This window comes from Pristiophorus japonicus, chromosome 3, assembly GCF_044704955.1.
Source record: "Pristiophorus japonicus isolate sPriJap1 chromosome 3, sPriJap1.hap1, whole genome shotgun sequence".
Classification (NCBI taxonomy): domain Eukaryota; kingdom Metazoa; phylum Chordata; class Chondrichthyes; family Pristiophoridae; genus Pristiophorus; species Pristiophorus japonicus.
This window is the reverse complement of record NC_091979.1, coordinates 24,516,852-24,535,831: the sequence shown is the minus strand read 5'-3', so window position 1 is coordinate 24,535,831 and position 18,980 is coordinate 24,516,852. Positions and strand designations below refer to the sequence as shown.

The window sequence follows — 18,980 nt, the reverse complement described above, 5'->3', positions numbered from 1 at the left end:
AGCGTTAAAAAAGCATACGGGATCCTGGGCCTCATAAATAGAGGCATAGAGTACAAAAGCAAGGAAGTTATGATGAATCTTTACTCCGACCTCAACTGGAGTACTGTGTCCAGTTCTGGCCACCGCACTTTAGGAAGGATGTGAAGGCCTTAGAGAGGGCGCAGAAAAGATTTACAAGAATGGTTCCAGGGATGAGGGACTTCAGTTCCGTGGATAGACTGGAGAAGCTGGGGTTGTTCTCCTCGGAGCAGTGGGTTGAGAGGAGATTTGATAAAGGTGTTCAAAATCATGAGGGGTCTGGACAGAGTCGATAGAGAGAAACTGTTCCCATTGGTGGAAGGGTCGAGAAGCAGAGGATGCAGATTTAAGGTGATTTGACAGAAGGTCCAAAGGCGATATGAGGAAAATCTATTTTACGCAGCGTGTGGTTAGGATCTGGAATGCACGGCCCGAAAGGCTGGTGGAGGCAGATTCAATCATGGCTTTCAAAAGGGAATCGGATAAGTACCTGAAGGAAAAAAAATTGCAGGGCTACTGGGAAAGGGCGGGGGAGTGGGACTGGCTGAGGTGCTCTTGCAGAGAGCCGGCACGGGCTCGACGGGCCGAATGGCCTCCTTCTGTGCTGTAACCTGGAGTGTATGGAGAAAGAGTCATACTGAACACTGTGAGCTCAAAGTAAAGTGTGACCTTAGTCTTTTATTGCAAGTCTCCAGAGTGCCTCTCCAACCTGTGAAGCCTCCTTAAATACCTGTGCTCCCAAGGGATTATGGGATCCCTTGGGACTCCAGGGGATGAGCCCTCTGGTGGCTGTATAGAGTAAATACAAGTTTACATATATAACAACACTGCCCCCGCCCCGCCGCAAAGTCAATAGTGTAACTATTTACAATGTGAGTCGATCTGGAGCCTTTCTTGCCCTGGCTGATCGTCTCGGTGTGAAAGCTGGTGTTGTTGAATCATTTGGTGGGCCCTCGCTGGGCTGCTTTGTGCAGCTGGCCTTGCTGGGCTGCCTGGTGTGTTGGGCCCTCTGCTGGGCTGCTGTGGATGATGGGTTCTGCTTCATGGTCAACCGTGGTGTCGGTTGCCACTGGTGTGTATGTTGGGGGATCAAAAAAGGTAGGGTCCAAGGTGGGTTGCTCAGGGTAGTCCGTGAATCTGAGTTTGATTTGGTCCAAGTGTTTCTGGTGAATGAGTCCATTTGAAAGTTTGACCCGAAACTCCCTGCTTCCCTCTTTGGCCATGACAGTGCCGGGAAGCCACTTGGGACCTTGTCCATAATTTAATACAGATACAGGATCATTGATTTCAATCTCGCGTGACATTTGCGCTATCATAATATGTACTTTGTTGAAGCCACCTGCTCTCTACCTGTTCATGTAGATCAGGATGAACTAATGAGAGTCTTGTCTTAAGTGCTCTTTTCATGAGCAGGTCAGAAGGTGGGATCCCAGTGAGTGAGTGGGGTCTCGTGCGGTAGCTAAGCAGGACTCAGGATAGGCAAGTCTGCAGCGAGCCTTCAGTTACCCTCTTCAAGCCTTGCTTGATGGTTTGCACTGCTCTCTTTGCCTGACCATTGGACGCTGGTTTAAACGGGGCAGATATGACATGTTTGATCCCGTTACAGGTCACGAATTCTTTGAGCTCAACACTGGTAAAACATGGCCCGTTGTCGCTCACCAGGACATCGGGTTGGCCGTGTGTGGCAAACATGGCCCGCAGGCTTTCAGTAGTGACAACAGACGTGCTAGCCGACATTATCTCACATTCAATCCACTTGGAGTATGCGTCTACAACCAGAAGGAACATTTTCCCCAAGAACGGGCCTGCATAGTTGATGTGTACCCTAGACCACGGTTTGGAGGGCCAAGACCATAAACTTAGCGGCGCCTCCCTGGGTAAATTGCTTAACTGCGAGCATGTATTATATCTGTGAACGCAGGACTCTTAAGTCCGCATCGATACTGGGCCACCACACGTGGGATCTGGCTATCGCTTTCATCATTACGATGCCTGGATGGGTACTGAGATGTTCATTGATGAAGGTGTCTCTGCCCTTCTTGGGGACCACTACTCGATTGCCCCACAAAAGGCAGTCTGCCTGTATAGACATTTCATCTTTGCGCCGCTGGAACGGCTTTATCTCTTCCTGCATTTCCACTGGGACACTGGACCAGCTCCCGTGAAGTACACAGCTTTTGACTAGAGATAATAAGGGGTCCTGGCTTGTCCAGGTTTTGATCTGCCGGGTAGTGACGGGTGATTGCTCACTCTCAAATGTTTCCATAACCATGGCTAGATCTGCGGGCTGCTCCATTTCCACCCCCGTAGTGGGCAATGGCAACCTACTGAGAACATCGGCGCAGTTTTCTGTGCCTGGCCTGTGGCGGATGGCGTATTACATGCGGACAGCATGAGCGCCCATCTCTGCTTGCGGGCCGATGCATTGGTATTTATCCCTTTACTCTCGGAGAACAGGGCTATAAGTGGCTTATGGTCAGTTTCCAATTCGAATTTTAGCCCAAACAGGTATTGATGCATTTTCTTCACCCCATAAACACACGCTAACACTTCTTTCTCAATCATGCTGCAGGCTCTTTCAGCCTTAGACAGACTCCTAGATGCATAAGCAACCAGTTGCAGTTTCCCGAAATCATTAGCTTGTTGCAATACACACCCGACGCCATATGACGACGCATCACATGCTAGTACCAAACGCTTACATGAATCATACAACACAAGCAATTTGTTTGAGCATAACAATTTTCTCGCTTTTACAAAGGCATTTTCTTGGCTTTTGCCCCAAACCCATTCGTCCCCTTTTGATAGTAAAACATGCAGTGGTTCTAACAGTCTGCTGAGACCCGGTAAGAAGTTATCAAAGTAGTTCAGGAATCCCAGAAACGACTGCAGCTCTGTCACGTTCTGTGGCCTCGGTGCGTTCTCGATTGCTTCTGTCTTCGTGTTGGTGGGCCTGATGCCGTCTGCCGCAATCCTCCTTCCCAGGAACTCCACTTCAAGCAGCAGGAAAGCACACTTCAAGTGTTTCAACCTGAGCCCCACACGGTTGAATCAACTAAGAGCCTCCTCCAGGTTCTGTAGGTGCTCGACTGTGTTCCGACCTGTGACCAAGATGTCGTCCTGGAAGACCACGGTGTGCGGGACCGACTTCAGTAAGCTTTCCATGTTTCTCTGGAATATCGCCGCCGCCGATCGGATTCCAAACGTTATAACCAAAAAGACCATTGTGCGTGTTGATGCAGGTGAGGGCCTTCGATGATTCGTCCAGTTCCTGCGTCATGTCGGCTGAAGTCAGATCCAGCTTCGTGAACGTCTTTCCTGCCACCAGCGTTGCAAAGAGGTCGTCGGTCATTGGTAGTGGGTATTGGTCCTGCAGGGAGAAACGATTGATAGTTACTTTGTAATCACCATAGATTCTGAAAGTGCCATCTCCCTTGAGGACTGGGACAATAGGACTGGCCCACTCGCTGAACTCGATCGGTGAAATGATGCCCTCTCTTTGCAGCCGGTCTAGCTCGATCTCTACCCTTTCTCTCATCATGTACGGTACTGCTCTCGCCTTGTGATGGATGGGTCACGCCCCCGGAATTAGGTGGATCTGCACTTTTTCTCCTGGGAATTTCCCGATGCCTGGTTCGAACAGCGAAGGAAATTTGTTTAAGACCTGGGCACACGAAGTATCGTCAGTGGGCGATAGCGCTCAGACGTCGTCCCAGTTCCAGCGTATCTTTCCCAGCCAACTCCTGCCGAGCAGCATGGGACCATCGCCCGGTACCATCCAAAGTGGTAGCTTGTGCACTGCTCCATCGTAGGAGACCTTTACGGTAGCATTGCCGATTACAGAATCAGTTCTTTCGTGTAAGTGCAGTTTTGTGCGAACTTGAGTTAACACTGGCCTTAAGGCCTTGCTGCACCACAACCCTTCGAAAGTCTTTTTGCCCATGATGGACTGGCTCATGCCGTGTCCAGCTCCATTGACACCGGGAGTCCATTTAGTTCAACATTCAGCATTATCGGGGGACAATTCGTGGTGAATGTGTGCACGCCATGTACCTCTCCCTCCTTGATCTGAGGTTCTGGTTCATCGTGATCCTCCATAGATCTGTCTTCCTCTGCAACGTAGTGGTTTGCAGGTTTAACAGGCTTTGCATCTCGCCTGCACACTCGTTGGAGGTGTCCCATTGTTCCACAGCCCTTGCAAACGTACTCTTTGAAGCAGCATGAATGGAAACGATGATCACCCCCGCAGCGCCAACAGGTGTTAATGGCCTTGCATTCATCACCCTTGATGGTGGACTCTGAGACATCTGCGGACGTGTAGCTGCAGGTATGTGTGACCTGCCCTGTACGTGACGATTCGAAAACAACATCACTTTGTTCACAGTACTTGTAGCAGCACTTGTGTGCTGAGAGATTTGCTTCGTATTGTCACTGGTAGCAATGAACACCTGGGCTATTGCTATGGCCTTACTCAAGGTTGGAGTCTCTACAGTCAAAAGTTTGCGAAGTATGGTTCCTGGCCAATGCCAAGTACGAAAAAGTCTCTGAGCATGTGCTCCAAATGTCCTTCAAATTCGCAATGTCCTGCAAGGTGTCTCAGCTCGGCGACATAACGCACCACTTCCTGGCCTTCAGACCTATTGTAGGTGTAGAACCGGTACCTCGCCATCACAACGCTTTCCTTCGGGTTCAAATGCTCTCGGACCAGTGTGTACAAATTGTCGTACGATTTCTCCGTGGGTTTCGCTGGAGTGAGTAGATTCTTCATGAGGCCATACGTTGGTGCCCCACAGACGGTGAGGAGGATCGCCCTTCGTTTGGCAGTGCTCTCTTCCCCATCTAGCTCGTTGGATACGAAGTATTGGTCGAGTCGCTCCACAGAAGTTTCCCAATCATCTCCCTCCGAGAATTTCTCCAGGATGCCCACTGTTCTCTGCATCTTTGGTTTCGCTATCTGTATCTCGTCGCCAGTTGTAGTGTATGGAGAAAGAGTCAGGCTGAACACTGTGAGCTCGAAGTAAAGTGTGACCTTAGTCTTTTATTGCAGGTCTCCAGAGTGCCTCTCCAACCTGTGAAGCCACCTTAAATACCTGTGCTCCCAAGGGATTATGGGATCGCTTGGGACTCCAGGGGATGGGCCCGCTGGTGGCTGTACAGAATAAATACAAGTTTACATATATAACATAACCGTTCTCTGATTCCATGATTCTAACGGGAACATTGTGTGTGGGTTACAGACAGTGGCGTTATTTTAGGATGAGCCACCCAAACTCTGAAAAGAGCCGCATTTGGCCTAGAATCACTCGCCAGGCCATTCCTCCTGACTCAGGGGAATGGTGTAGACTCAACAGAGAGAGAGCATATCTGGGTCCACAGGTCCCTGAAGGTAGCAGGACAGGCTGATGAGGTGGTTAAGAAGACATATGGAATACTTGCCTTTATTAGCCGAGGCATAGAATACAAGAGCAGGGAGGGTTATGCTTGAACTGTATAAAACACTAGTTAGGCCACAGCTGGAGTACTGCATGCAGTTCTGGTCACCGCATTACAGGAATGATGTGATTGCACTGGAGAGGGTACAGAGGAGATTTACAAGGATGTTGCCTGGACTGGAAAATTTTAGATATGAGGAAAGATTGGATAGCCTGGATTTGTTTTCTTTGGAACAGAGAAGGCTGCGAGGAGAGCTTATTGAGGTGTATAAAATTATGAAGATCGATCGATATTTGGACTCTAGGGGAATCGAGGGATATGGGGATCAGGTGGGAAAGTGGAGCTGAGGTCAATGTATAGCCATGATCTCATTGAATGGCGGAGCAGGCTCGAGGGGCCGAATGGCCTACTCCTGCTCCTATTTCTTATGTTTCTAAGATGTGCTTATCTTTTAGAATGAATAGGAAGGACCTATTTCCCTTAGCAGAGGGGTCAACATCCAGAAGGCATAGATTTAAAGTAATTGGGGGGAGGTTTAGAGGGGATTTGAGGGGACATGTCTTCACCCAGAGGGTAGTAGGGGTCTGGAACTCACTGCCTGAAAGGGTGGTAGAGGTAGAAACCCTCACTACATTTAAAAAGTACTTGGATGTGCACTTAAAGTGCCATATCCAAAAGGCCAAGGACCAAGAGCTGGAAAGTGGGATTAGGCTGGATAGCTCTTGGTCGGCCGGCACGGACACGATGGGCCAAAATGGCCTCCTTCCATGCTGTAAATTTCTATGATTCTATGAATGAACATTAAAAAAAAGGATGGGACTTCAAAACATTGTGCTGATGAAACTGTTAACTACAATGTCGCGATAAGTTACGCGTGTGGATTATTTATCCCACTTCCTTCTTTTAGCAGAAACATTCAAGAAAACATGAATCCCGAGGATGAGGTCGATGAGTTCCTAGGGCGAGCAATCGATGCAAGAAGCATAGATCGGCTGCGTTCTGAGCACGTGCGGAAATTCCTGCTAACGTTCCGGAAACCTGAGCTCGAAAAAAAGGTAAGCACATCTTAGAAACATAAGAAATAGGAGCAGGAGTAGGCCATTCGGCCCCTCGAGTCTGCTCCGCCATTCAATGAGATCATGGCTAAACTTTGACCTCAGCTCCACTTTCCCGCCTGATCCCCATATCCCTCGATTCCCCTAGAGTCCAAATATCGATTGATCTCAGCCTCGAATATACTCAACAGCTGAGCCTCCACAGCCCTGTGGGGTAGAGAATTCCAAAGATTCACCACCCTCTGAGCCAAGAGATTTCTCCTCATCTCAGCCCTAAGTGGGGCTAATCTATTATCCTGTGAGTGTGCCCCCTAGTTCTAGACTCTCGAGCCAGGGCAAACAGCCTCTCAGCATCTACCCTGTCGAAGCACTCTGAATTTTATACATTATAACAAGATCGCCTCTCATTTTTCTAAACTCCAACTAGCGGTGGGACAGATAATTAACGTCATTAAAAAGTACTTAAATGCTAGTTAAGCGGCTTAAAAGCAGGCACTTACAATTTTACCAACCTTTTGACAGCTTTGTCGTCTCTCGGGTTTCACGCCAGGTAAGTGTGTCAGCTTCTCAGTGACTCTCTATTGCTTTCCAGTGGGAAAGCAAGTTGTGTGGAGGACGCAAAGAATCTGCAAAGGGATATAGACAGGCTAAGTAAGTGGGCATAAATTTGGCAGATGGAGTATAATGTGGGAAAGTGTAAGGTTATCCACCTTGGTAGGATAAATAAAAAAGTAACTTATTATTTAAATGGGGAGGGATTACAGAGTATGCTGCAGTACAGAGGAATCTGGGGGTCCTTGTACATGAAACACAAAAAGGCAGCATGCAGGTACAGCAAGTAATTCGGAAAGCAAATGGAATGTTGACCTTTATTATAAAGGGCATAAAAGTAGGGAAGTCCTGCTGTCGGAGGTGCCTTCTTTCGGATGAGACGTTAAACCGAGGCCCCGTCTGTCCTCTCAGGTGAACGTAAAAGATCCCATGGCATTATTTCGAAGAAGAGCAGGTGAGTTATCCCCGGTGTCCTGGACAATATTTATCCCTCAATCAACATAAAAAACAGATTATCTGGGTCATTATCACATTGCTGTGTGTGGGAGCTTGCTGTGCGCAAATTGGCTGCTGCGTTTCCCACATTACAACAGTGACTGCACTCCAAAAGTACTTCATTGGCTGTAAAGGGCTTTGAGACGTCTGGTGGTCGTGAAAGGCGCTATATAATTGAAAACCTTTCTTTCTTTCTTTCTTACAACAAAGAATAATGTGACCAGGGCTGAGGGATTAAGTAATGAGGAGCAGTTGGAAAAGTTAGAATTGTTCTCCTTGGAACAGAGAATGTTAAGAGGTGACCTCATGGAGGTTTTCAAGACGATGAGGGGCTTTGATAGCGAAGATAGAGAAAAACTCTTTTCTCTGGCGAGTGGGTCAATAACCAGAGATCACAGACTTCAAATCATTGGCAAAAGATCTAGAGAAAAGATCCACCAGACAGCCCAAAGCGCTTTATAGCCAATATGCTAATGTGGTAATAGAGGGGAGATGAGGAGAAATATTTTCCCTCAGAGAGTTTCCGGGATGTGGAACGCTCTACCTGAAAAGCTGGTGGAAGCTGGTTTCATCAATAATTTTAAAGGGGAGTCGGACAGGTACCCGAGGATAGAAAGATATATACATAGAAATTTACAGCGCAGAAGGAGGCCATTTCGGCCCATCGTGTCCGCGCCGGCCGACAAAGAGCCACACGGCCCTCGGTCAGCAGCCCTGAAGGTTACATATAAACCTATGAACAATGGCGGAAAAGTAAAGAGCACCCAGCCCAATCAGTCCGCCCCACACAACTGCGACACCCCTTGCACTGAAACATTCTACACTCCACCCCAACCGGAACCATGCAATCTCCTGGGAGAGGCAAAAACCAGATAAAAACCCAGGCCAATTGGGGAAAAAAATTGGGAAAATTCCTCTCCGACCCATCCAGGCGATCGAAACTAGTCCAGGAGATCACCCTGGCCGTATTAGAGTCCCTGAAGTACTTCATCATAGGCAGTCTCTTGGAATCGAGGAAGACTTGCTTCCACTCCCAAAATGAGTTCTTTGATGGCTGAACAGTCCGATACGAGAGCCACAGACCCTGTTACAGGTGGGACAGACATTCGTCGGGGGAAGGGGTCGGTAGGGCTGGTTTGCCGCGCGCTCCTTCCGCTGCCTGCGCCTGGCCTCTTCATGCCCTTTGCGTTGAGACTCGAAGAGCTCGACGCCGTCCCGGATGGACTTTCTCCACCTCGGGCGGTCTGCGGCCAGGGTCTCCCAGGTGTCAGTGGTGATGTCGCACTTTACCAGGGAGGCTTTGAGGGTGTCCTTATAATGTTTCCGCTGCCCACCTTTGGCTCATTTACCATGAAGGAGCTCCGCATAAAGCATTTGCTTAGAGAGTCTCGTATCTGGCATGCGAACTATGTGTCCTGCCCAGCAAAGCTGATCGAGTGTGGTCAGTGCTTGAATGCTGGGGATGTTAGCCTGGTCGAGGACACTGCTGTTGGTGCACCTGTCCTCCCAGGGGATTTGCAGGATCTTGCGGAGGCATCGTTGGTGATATATCTCCAGCGACTTGAGGTGCCTTCTATACATCGTCCATGCATCAGATCCATACAGGAGGGCGGGTATTACTACACCCCTGTAGATCATGAGCTTGGTGGTAGATTTGAGGGCCTGGTCTTCAAACACTCTTTTCCTCAGATGGCCGAAGGCTGCGCTGGCGCACTGGAGGCGCTGTTGAAACTCCGCATCAATGTCTGCCATCGTACCAGCCAACAGTCTAATCTCACTTACCAGCTCTAGGTCTGTAACCCTGCAGGTTATGGCACTTCAAGTGCCCATCCAACCATCTCTTAAATGTGGTGAGGGTTTCTGCCTCTACCACCTTTTCAGGCAGTGAGTTCCAGACCCCCACAACCCTCTGCATGAAGAAGCTTCCCCTCAAATCCCCTCTAAATCTTCTCCCAGCCACCTTAAAGCTATGTCCTCTCGTAATTGACCCCTCCACCAAGGGAAATAGGCCCTTGATATCCACTGTATCCAGGTCCTTCAAAATGTTATACACCTCAATGAGGTCTCCCCTCAGCCTCCTCTGTTCCAAGGAGAACAAACTCAGCCCATCCAATCTGTCCTCATAGCTAAGATTCTCCATTCCAGGCAGCATCCTTATAAATCTCTTCTGCACCCTCTCCAGTGTAATCACATCCTTCCTATAATACGGCGACCAGAACTGCACTCAGTATTCCAGCTGTGGCCTAACCAAAGTACTATACAATTTAAGCATAACCTCCCTGCTCTTATATTCTATGCCTCGGCCAATAAAGGCAAGTATTCTGTATGCCTTATTAACCACCTTATCCACCTGGCCTGCTACTTTCAGGGATCTGTGGACAAGCACTCCAAGGTCCCTTTGTTCATCTACACTTCTAAGTGGCCTACCGCTTAATGTGTATACCCTTTCCTTATTAGCCCTCCCCAAGTGTTTTACCTCACATTTCTCTGAATTAAATTGCATTTGCCACTGCTCTGCCCACCTGACCAGTAGACTGATACCCTCCTGCAGCCCATGACTTTCCTCTTCATTATCAACCACACAGCCAATTTTAGTGTTGTCTGCAAACTTCTTAATCATACTCCCCATATTCAATTCTCGATCATTGATGTGTACCACAAAAAGCAAGGGAACCAGTAGTGAGCCCTGCGGAACCCCACTGGAAACATCCTTCCAGTCACAAAAACACCCATCAATCATTACCCTTTGTTTCCTACCTCTAAGACAATTTTGGATCCAACTTGTCACTTGGATCCCATGGGCTTTAACCTTCGTGACCAGTCACCATGTGGGACCTTTCAAAAGCTTTGCTAAAGTCCATATAAACTACATTGTACCCACTACCCTCATCGACCCTCCTGGTTACCTCCTCAAAAAATTCAATCAGGTTAGTCAAACATGATCTTCCCTTAACAAATTCATGCTGACTGTCCCTAATTAATCCTTGCCTTTCCAAATGTAGATTTATCCTGTCTTTCAGTATTTTTTCCAATAATTTTCCTACCACTGAGGTTAGGCTGACAGACCTGTAATTAACTCGGCCTATCCCTTTCTCCCTTCTTAAACAAGGGGACCACCTTAGCAGTCCTCCAGTCCTTGCCACTTTGCCCTGGATCCCATGGGCTTTGACCTTCGGGACCAGGATGAGGAACTTCCGGGGTTACGGACAAAAAGCGGGGATGTGGGACAAAGCACAACAACTCTTTCAAAGAGCCGGCACAGACACGATGGTCCGAATGGCCACTTTCTGTGCTGTCACTGTCTCTGGTTCTAATCACTTTCCCAATTTTTTTTTTGCAGTATTCCAAGGAAGTGGATGACCGATTTGGGGCCTACGTGGCCTGCTCCTGCCTCGTCTTCCTCTTTATCTGCTGTATTCAGATAACCATCGTGCCGCAGTGAGTCTCCTCGTTTGCCTTAGCTTGAGAGGAATGTCCAGTTTGCTCGCGTTCCCTCTGCTGCCATGTCCGAGGAAGAACCGAGAGAGGGTTTTTGACTGCCCATCGATTATAGGCCGAGAAATCCACAGTGTTTCCGGCACGTTCCGGCTGTAACCTTGATAGTAGTCTGCCTCAAAGGCCGAAACTTAGGCCGGGACACAATAAGAACATAAGAAATAGGAGCAGGAGTAGGCCAAACGGCCCCTCGAGCCTGCTCCGCCATTCAATACGAGCATAGCTGATCCGATCATGGACTCGGGTCCACTTCCCTGCCCCTTATTCCCTTAATCATTCAAGAAACTGCCTATCTCTGTCTTAAATTTATTCAATGACCCAGCTTCCACAGCTCTCTGAGGCAGCAAATTCAACAGATTTACAACCCCCTGAGAGAAAAAATTCCTCCTCATCTCAGTTTCAAATGGGCAGCCCCTTATTCTAAGATTATGCCCCCTAGTTCTAGTCTCCCCCATCGGTGGAAACATCCTCTCTGCATCCACCTTGTCGAGCCCCCTCATAATCTTATACGTTTCGATAAGATCACCTCCCATTCTTCTGGATTCCAATGAGTAGAGGCCCAACATACTCAACCTTTCCTCATAAATCAATCCCCTCATCTCCAGAATCAACCTCCAAAGCAAGTATATCCTTTCTTAAATATGGAGACCAAAACTGCACGCAGTATTCCAGGTGTGGCCTCACCAATACCCTGTATAACTGTAGCAAGACTTCCCTGTTTTTCACCATGTTCTGCCGTTCTATCAAATGTCGTTTGGCCGCTGTGCTCCTGTCGTGACTCACTGAGGTTCCGGTAATGGCAGAATACACGGAAACCCTTGTCCGTGCCTTTGTTACCTCCACACTCAACAATGCCAACGTTCTCCTGGCCGGCCTTCCATCTTCCACCCTCCGTAAACTTCAGCTCATCCAAAACTCTGCTGTCCCGTGTCCTAACTCGCACTAAGTCCCATTCTCTCATCACCCCTGAACTCGCTGACCGACATTGGCTCCCAGTTCAGCAACGCCTCGATTTTTAAACTCCCATTCTTGTTTTCAAATCCCTCCAGGGGCCTCACACCTTCCTATCTCTGTAACTTCCTCCAGCCCCACAACCACCACCGCCCCCTCCCCGAGATCTCTGCGCTCCTCTAATTTGGACCTCTTGTGCATACCCGATTTTCATCGGCCCACCATTAGCGGCCGTGCCTTCAGCTGTCTGGGCCCTAGGCTCTGGAATTCGCCGCCTAAACTTCTGGGCCTCTCCGACCTCACTCTCCAACTTTAAGATGCTACTTGAAACCTACTGCTTTGACCAAGCTTATTGGCCACCTGTCCGAATATCACCTATCTAAATGTGGCTCAGTGCCGAATGTTACCGTGAAGCACCTTGAACTGTTTTACTGCATTAAAGGTGCTATATAAATGAAAGTTCTTGTTGTTGTCGATGAGATGCATCGTGGTTAGAGCAGTTATGGCTTTGCCAGGTTTGATTGGTGCACGCATTTACTCCAGTCCCAGGCTCCTGACTGATTGGCCGAAAAACTGAAAACAAACAAGAGCTTTTTTGATCCCCTTAACCGTAAGGGCCATATCTAACTCCCTCTTGAATATATCCAGTGAACTGGCATCAACAACTCTCTGCGGCAGGGAATTCCACAGGTTAACAACTCTCTGAGTGAAGAAGTTTCTCCTCATCTCAGTCCTAAATGGCCTACCCCTTATCCAAAGACTATGTCCCCTGGTTTCTCTCTCCCTCCTTTTTTAAAACGCTACCCTCCAGTCCATAGGAACTGATCCAGAGTCAATAGACTGTTGGAAAATGATCATCAATGCATCCACTATGTCTAGGGCCACTTTCTTAAACACTCTGGGGTGCAGACTATCAGGCCTCGGGGATTTATCGGCCTTCAATCCCATCAATTTCCCTAACACAATTTCCCGACTAATAAGGATTTCCTTCAGTTCCTCCTTCTCGCTAGACGCTCGGTCCCCTAGTATTTCCGGAAAGTTATTTGTGTCTTCCTTCGTGAGGACAGAACCAAAGTATTTGTTCAACTGGTCTGCCATTTCTTTGTTCCCCATTATAAATTCCCCTGAATCTGACTGCAAGGGACCTACGTTTGTCTTCACTAATCTTTTCCTCTTCACATATCTATAGAAACTTTTGCAGTCAGTTTTTATGTTCCCAGCAAGTTTCCTCTCATACTCTATTTCCCCCCTCCTAATTAAACTCTTTGTCCTCCTCTGCTGAATTCTAAATTTCTCCCAATCCTCAGGTTTGCTGCTTTTTCTGGCCAATTTATATGTCTCTTCCTTGGATTTAACACTATCCTTAATTTTCCTTGTTAGCCACGGTTGAGCTATCTTCCCCGTTTTATTTTTACTCCAGACAGGGATGTACAATTGTTGAAGTTCATCCATGTGATCTTTAAATGTTTGCCATTGCCTATCCACCACCAATCCTCCAAATATCATTTGCCAGTCTATTCTAGCCAATTCACATCTCATACCATCAAAGTTACCTTTCGTCAAGTTCAGGACCCTAGTCTCTGAATTAACTGTGTCACTCTCCATCTTAAATTTCATCTGCCACATTTCCGCCCATGTCCTCCTGAAAACGGTTACTATCCTCCTCATTGTTTACTACATTTCTGAGTTTCCTGCCATCTGCAAACTTTGAAATGATGCCCTGCTTACCCAAGTCCAGGTCATCAATATATATCCAAAAGAGCAGTGGTCCCCACAATGACCCTGGGGAACATCACTGTATATCTCCCTCCCGTTTGAAAAACAACCGTTCACCACTACTCTCTGTTTCCTGTCACTTAGCCAATTTTGTATCCATTCTGCCGCTGTCCATTTTATTCCATGGACTTCAACTTTGCTGGCAAGCCGATTATGTGGCACTTTATCAAACGCATTTTGGAAGTCCGTGTGCACCACGTCAACCGCATTGCCCTCATCAATCTTCACGATTGAGAACATAAGAACATAAGAAATAGGAACAGGAGTTGGCCATTTGGCCCCTCGAGCCTGCTCCACCATTTAATAAGATCATGGCTGATCTGATCATGGACTCAGCTCCACTTCCCTGTCCGTTCCCCATAACCCTTTACTCCCTTATTGCTCAAGAATCTGTCTATCTCCACCTTAAATATATTCAAAGACCCAGCCTCCACAGCTCTCTACGGCAAAGAATTCCATAGATCTCCAACCCTCAGAGAGAAGAAATTTCTCCTCATCTCAGTTTTAAATGGACGGCCCCTTATTCTGAGACTATATCCCCTCGTTTTAGTTTCCCCAATGAGTGGAAATATCCTCGCTGCATCCTCTTTGTCGAGCCCCCTCATTATCTTACAAGTTTCAATAAGATCACTTCTCATTCTTCTGAACTCCAATGTGTATAGGCCCAACCTACTCAACCTAGTCTCATAAGTCAACCCCCTCATCTCCGGAATCAACCCAGTGAAACTTCTCTGAACAGCCTCCAATGCAAGTATATCCTTCCTTAAATACGGAGACCAAAACTGTACGCAGTACTCCAGGTGTGGCCTCACCAATACCCTGTACAGTTGTAGCAGGACTTCCCTGCTTTTATACTGCATTCCCCTTGCAATAAAGACCAACATTCCATTTGCCTCCCTGATTACTTGCTGTACCTGCATACTAACTTTCTCTTTATTACTTCATCAAAGAACTCGAACATGTTAATCAAACATAATATACCTTTAACAAATCCATGCTGACTTTCAATTATTAGCCATGCTTTCAAAGATTTGTGCACGTAAGCCCCCAGGTCTCTCTGATCCCAGACCCCCTTTAAAATTCCACCATTTAGTTTATCTTGCCTGTTATAGACATGTGAACAGACCATCCAAGAGGTCAGGGGTTGAAATTGCCCCTCCCGATAAGGCCTCCAGCCGCCCGAAAGCAGCGGCCACGGGGCGGCGCGGAATGGCCGCTGAGTCTCCGCGGAGGGGCCGCCATTTTGGAGATTGTCCTACCTCAGTTTTGGAGCGGTGTCCGGGACCGTTCCGCCCGTTTTCTCGCCGCGGCGTGCACGCGCCGACCTCTTACCGTCTGGCGGGGACCCCCTTGCAAAATTGCCCCTCGAAAAATTGCCCCTTTTGAAAAGCGCCCCGCGGACTCCTGTTACGCAATCTCCCTGAGGGTCCAGTCATGGAACAAGATGTGGCGAACACATTAGTAACATCGAATAATGAAGTGGCACAGTCCGTGATCCTTGCTGTGTGACGTGTGAGGACACACCAGGTCGCAGGACTGTACGGGAGCTAATTCTTTTGTTCTCTCTCTCTCTCTGTGCAGCTCTGTGCTGATGTTGAGCTTCTACCTGTCCTGCCTGGTGGTCCTGGCCAGCGTGTTGTTCGTCTCCACCATCTACTGCTGTGTCAAGGTGAGCAACTAAAAGCACTCCGAGTTCCCCGCCCCTGCTCCATCCCTCGCCTCACGGCTCCTGCTCGCTCCACACAAGTGTTCCGCACGGACGCAGGGGACAGGAGGAGGCCATTCAGTCCCTCGGGCCTATCTGACACTCAATGAGGTCTTGGCTGATCTGTATCCTAAATCCATCCGCCCGCCTTGGCTCCATGTCCCTTAATACCCTCGCCATAGAGTCACTGGAGAAAAATTGCAACGTACTGCAGTACTGAGAGACCTGGGGGTCCTTGTGCATGAAACACAAAAAGTTAGTATGCAGGTACAGCAAATAATTAGGAAGGCAAATGGAATGTTGGCCTTTATTGCGAAGGGGATAGAGTATAAAAGCAGAGAAGTCCTGCTACAACTGTACAGGGTATTTGTCAGGCCACACATACAGCTTTGGTCTCCGTATTTAAGGAAGGATATACTTACATTGGAGGCTGTTCAGAGAAGGTTCACTAGGTTGATTCCGGAGATGAGGGCGTTGACTTATGAAGATAGGTTGAGTAGGTTGGGCCTATACACATTGGAGTTCAGAAGAATGAGAGGTGATCTTATCAAAACATATAAGATAATGAGGGGGCTCGACAAAGTGGATGCAGAGAGGATATTTCCACTCAGAGGAAACTAAAACAAGGGGACATCGTCTTAGAATAAGGGCCGCCCATTTAAAACTGAGATGAGGAGGAATTTCTTCTCTCAGAGGGTTGTAAATCTGTGGAATTCGCTGCCCCAGAGAGCTGTGGAGGCTGGGTCATTGAATATATTTAAGGCGGAGATAGACAGATTTTTGAGCGATAAGGGAGTAAAGGGTATTGGGGAGCGGGCAGGGAAGTGGAACTGAGTCCATGATCAGATCAGCCATGATCGTATTAAATGGCGGTACAGGCTCGAGGAGCCAAATGGCCCACTCCTGCTTTATTTCTTATGTTCTTATGCTCATAGAGTCATTATAGCACAGAAGGAAGCCATTCACTAGCTAGCCTTTCAAAATCACCCAAAACTTCACTGAATTCATCCCTTAGCCTTCTATATTCCAGGAAATATAAGCCTGGTTTACGCCATCTCTCCTCATAATTTAACCCTTAGAATCCCTGGTAACATTCTGATGAATCTGCACCTCACACTTTCCAAAGCCAGTATAGCCTTTCTAAGGTGTGGTGCCCTGAACAGTACACAGTACGCCAGATGTGGCCTAGCCAGGGCTTTGCACAGTTGTAGCAAAACTTCCTCCCTCTTTATATTCTAGCCCTCTAAAGCGTGACATTCCATTAGCTGTTTTTGATTTGTTTTGTACATCACCCTACATTTTAGTGATCTGTGTACATAAGAACATCAGAAGTAAAAGCAGGAATGGGCGAGTCGGGCCTTTGAGCCTGCTCCGCCACTCATCATAGTCAGTCCCTCGAAATCGAGGAAGACTTGCTTCCACTCTAAGCGTGAGTTCTCAGGTGACTGAACAGTCCAATACGGGAATTACAGTCTCTGTCTCTCCATTCAATAAGATTATGGCAGGATCTTATACCTCAACTCCGCTTCCCTGCACTATCCCCCTATCCCTTGGTTCCCTTAGCACCCAAAAATCTATCGATCTCTGTCTTGAATATACTCAACGACTAAGTCTCCACAGCCCTTTGGGGCAGAGAATTCCAAAGATTAAGAACTCTTTGAGTGAAGAAGTTTCTCCTCAACTCCGTCCTAAATGGCCGACCCCTTATTCTTAGACTGTGACCCCTGGTTTTAGACACCCAGCCAGGGGAAACATCCTCCCTGCATCTACCCTGTCAAGCCCTGTAAGAATTTTGTCTGTTTCAATGAGATCACCTCTCATTCTTCTAAACTCTAGACAATATAGGCCTAGTCTACTCAATCTCTCCACATAGAACAAACCCCCATCCCAGCAATCAGTCTGATGAACCTTTGTTGCACTCCCTCTAAGGCAAGTATATCCTTCCTTAGTATATGAACCCCTAAATCTCCTTGGATCTCCACTTTCCTCCCAAACGAAGAGACAATTCCTGCAGCAAACATACGAACAGTGAGGGACAGGTCAAGACCCTGTGCCCCATCCAGCCTCTTCCACACAATTGTGATACCTTGTGTATCATAATATTTACACTCCCCACCCCACCCAAAGTCATGTGATCTCCTGGGAGAGTCGAAACAACAGACTAAATTGCGGGGGGGGTGGTGGTGAAGAAAAATCTGGGAAATTCCTCTCTTCCCCGCCCAGGAGGTCACTCCAGCCTTGATAACGTTGTGCTCTACCTACCTTTAGTGCGAGCTGATTTCCACCCCAGCCAGAAACAGCTCCAGTTCTCGCTTGAAGAATGTCCCAGCGGCTTACACAGTTTGCCTAATGCAGGTCGGTAAAAAGTGCAGTTCACCAAGAGTGAAGTTTCATGCTGTGGCAACATGCAAGCGAGCCACAAACAGCAAGAGATCATTCAGTTGCTTGAATTGCTGTGTGTAATGTATAGCCCAATTGCCTGCCTCTCTTCTGCGGTTACATTCGAGCCAGGGTGTCCCTGGAGATGGAGCACGCAGTGTCCACCGGTACGTTCGCGGCCTTCCACGAGAGGTGGGCGCCAGGGGGACTGGAGTACATCATCACCCTGGCAACCAAATTTTAATTTGACCGTTTTAAGTTCAAAGTCTAACTTGTCGGTTTTAGTGCCTCTTTAATAAAGGGGCACTTGATTTATTGTTTTACCAAAATAGTTGTAGAGCTGTTGAAACAGAATTTGAATTTGATTTGTTAATATTCCCTTTGAGTTTATTTATTAATTTGTGAGTTCTAGTGCCTTTACCAAAAGGGACACTTGCTTAAAGTTATAATTTAAAATAGAAAATAGGTGCAGGAGCAGGCCATTCGGCCCATCGAGCCTGCACTGCCATTCAATATGATCATGGCTGATCATGCAACTTCAGTACCCCACCCCTGCCTTCTCTCTATACCCCCTGATCCCTTTAGCCGTAAGTGCCACATCTAACTCCCTTTTGAATATATCCAACAAACTGGACTCAACAACTTTCTGTGGTAGAGAATTCCACAGGTTCACCACTTTCTGGGTGAAAAAGATTCTCTTCAACTCGGTTCTATATGGCTTACTCCTTATCCTTAGACTGTGACTCCTGGTTCTGGACTTCCCCAACATTGGGAACATTCTTCCTGCATCTAACCTGTCCAATCCCCTCAGAATTTCACATGTTTCTATGAGATTCCCTCTCATTCTTCTAAATTCTAGTGAATATAAGCCTAGTCGATCCAGTCTTTCTTTATATGTCAGTCCTGCCATCCCAGGAATCAGTCTGGTGAACTCCCTCAATAGTAAGAATGTCCTTCCTCAGATTAGGAGAGCAAAACTGTACACAATATTCAAGGTGTGGTCTCACCAAGGCCCTGTACAACTGCAGTAAGACTTCCCTGCACCTATACTCAAATCCTCTCACAATGAAGGCCAACATGCAATTTGCCTTCTTCACCGCCTGCTGTACCTGCATGCCTTC

General features: G+C 47.6%; 1 protein-coding gene and 1 long non-coding RNA gene across 3 annotated transcripts in view; one reads left to right on the top strand and one right to left on the bottom strand.

Moving 5' to 3' along the window:
- The window catches only part of LOC139259689 (uncharacterized), a 180,907-nt gene extending 173,779 nt beyond the window's left edge, over positions 1-7,128 (bottom strand). Inside the window, exon 1 of one of the 2 annotated variants that reach the window (XR_011592633.1) lies at positions 7,007-7,128. This is a non-coding gene — a long non-coding RNA (uncharacterized lncRNA). The remainder of the gene's footprint in view (positions 1-7,006) is intronic. The other variant, XR_011592632.1, reaches the window with a different exon arrangement.
- The window catches only part of adcy5 (adenylate cyclase 5), a 531,201-nt gene that overhangs the window by 437,247 nt on the left and 74,974 nt on the right, over positions 1-18,980 (top strand). Inside the window, exons 10-12 of the mRNA XM_070875264.1 lie at positions 6,359-6,506; positions 10,894-10,991; positions 15,357-15,444. Coding sequence (XP_070731365.1) covers positions 6,359-6,506; positions 10,894-10,991; positions 15,357-15,444 — 334 coding nt within the window. The remainder of the gene's footprint in view (positions 1-6,358; positions 6,507-10,893; positions 10,992-15,356; positions 15,445-18,980) is intronic.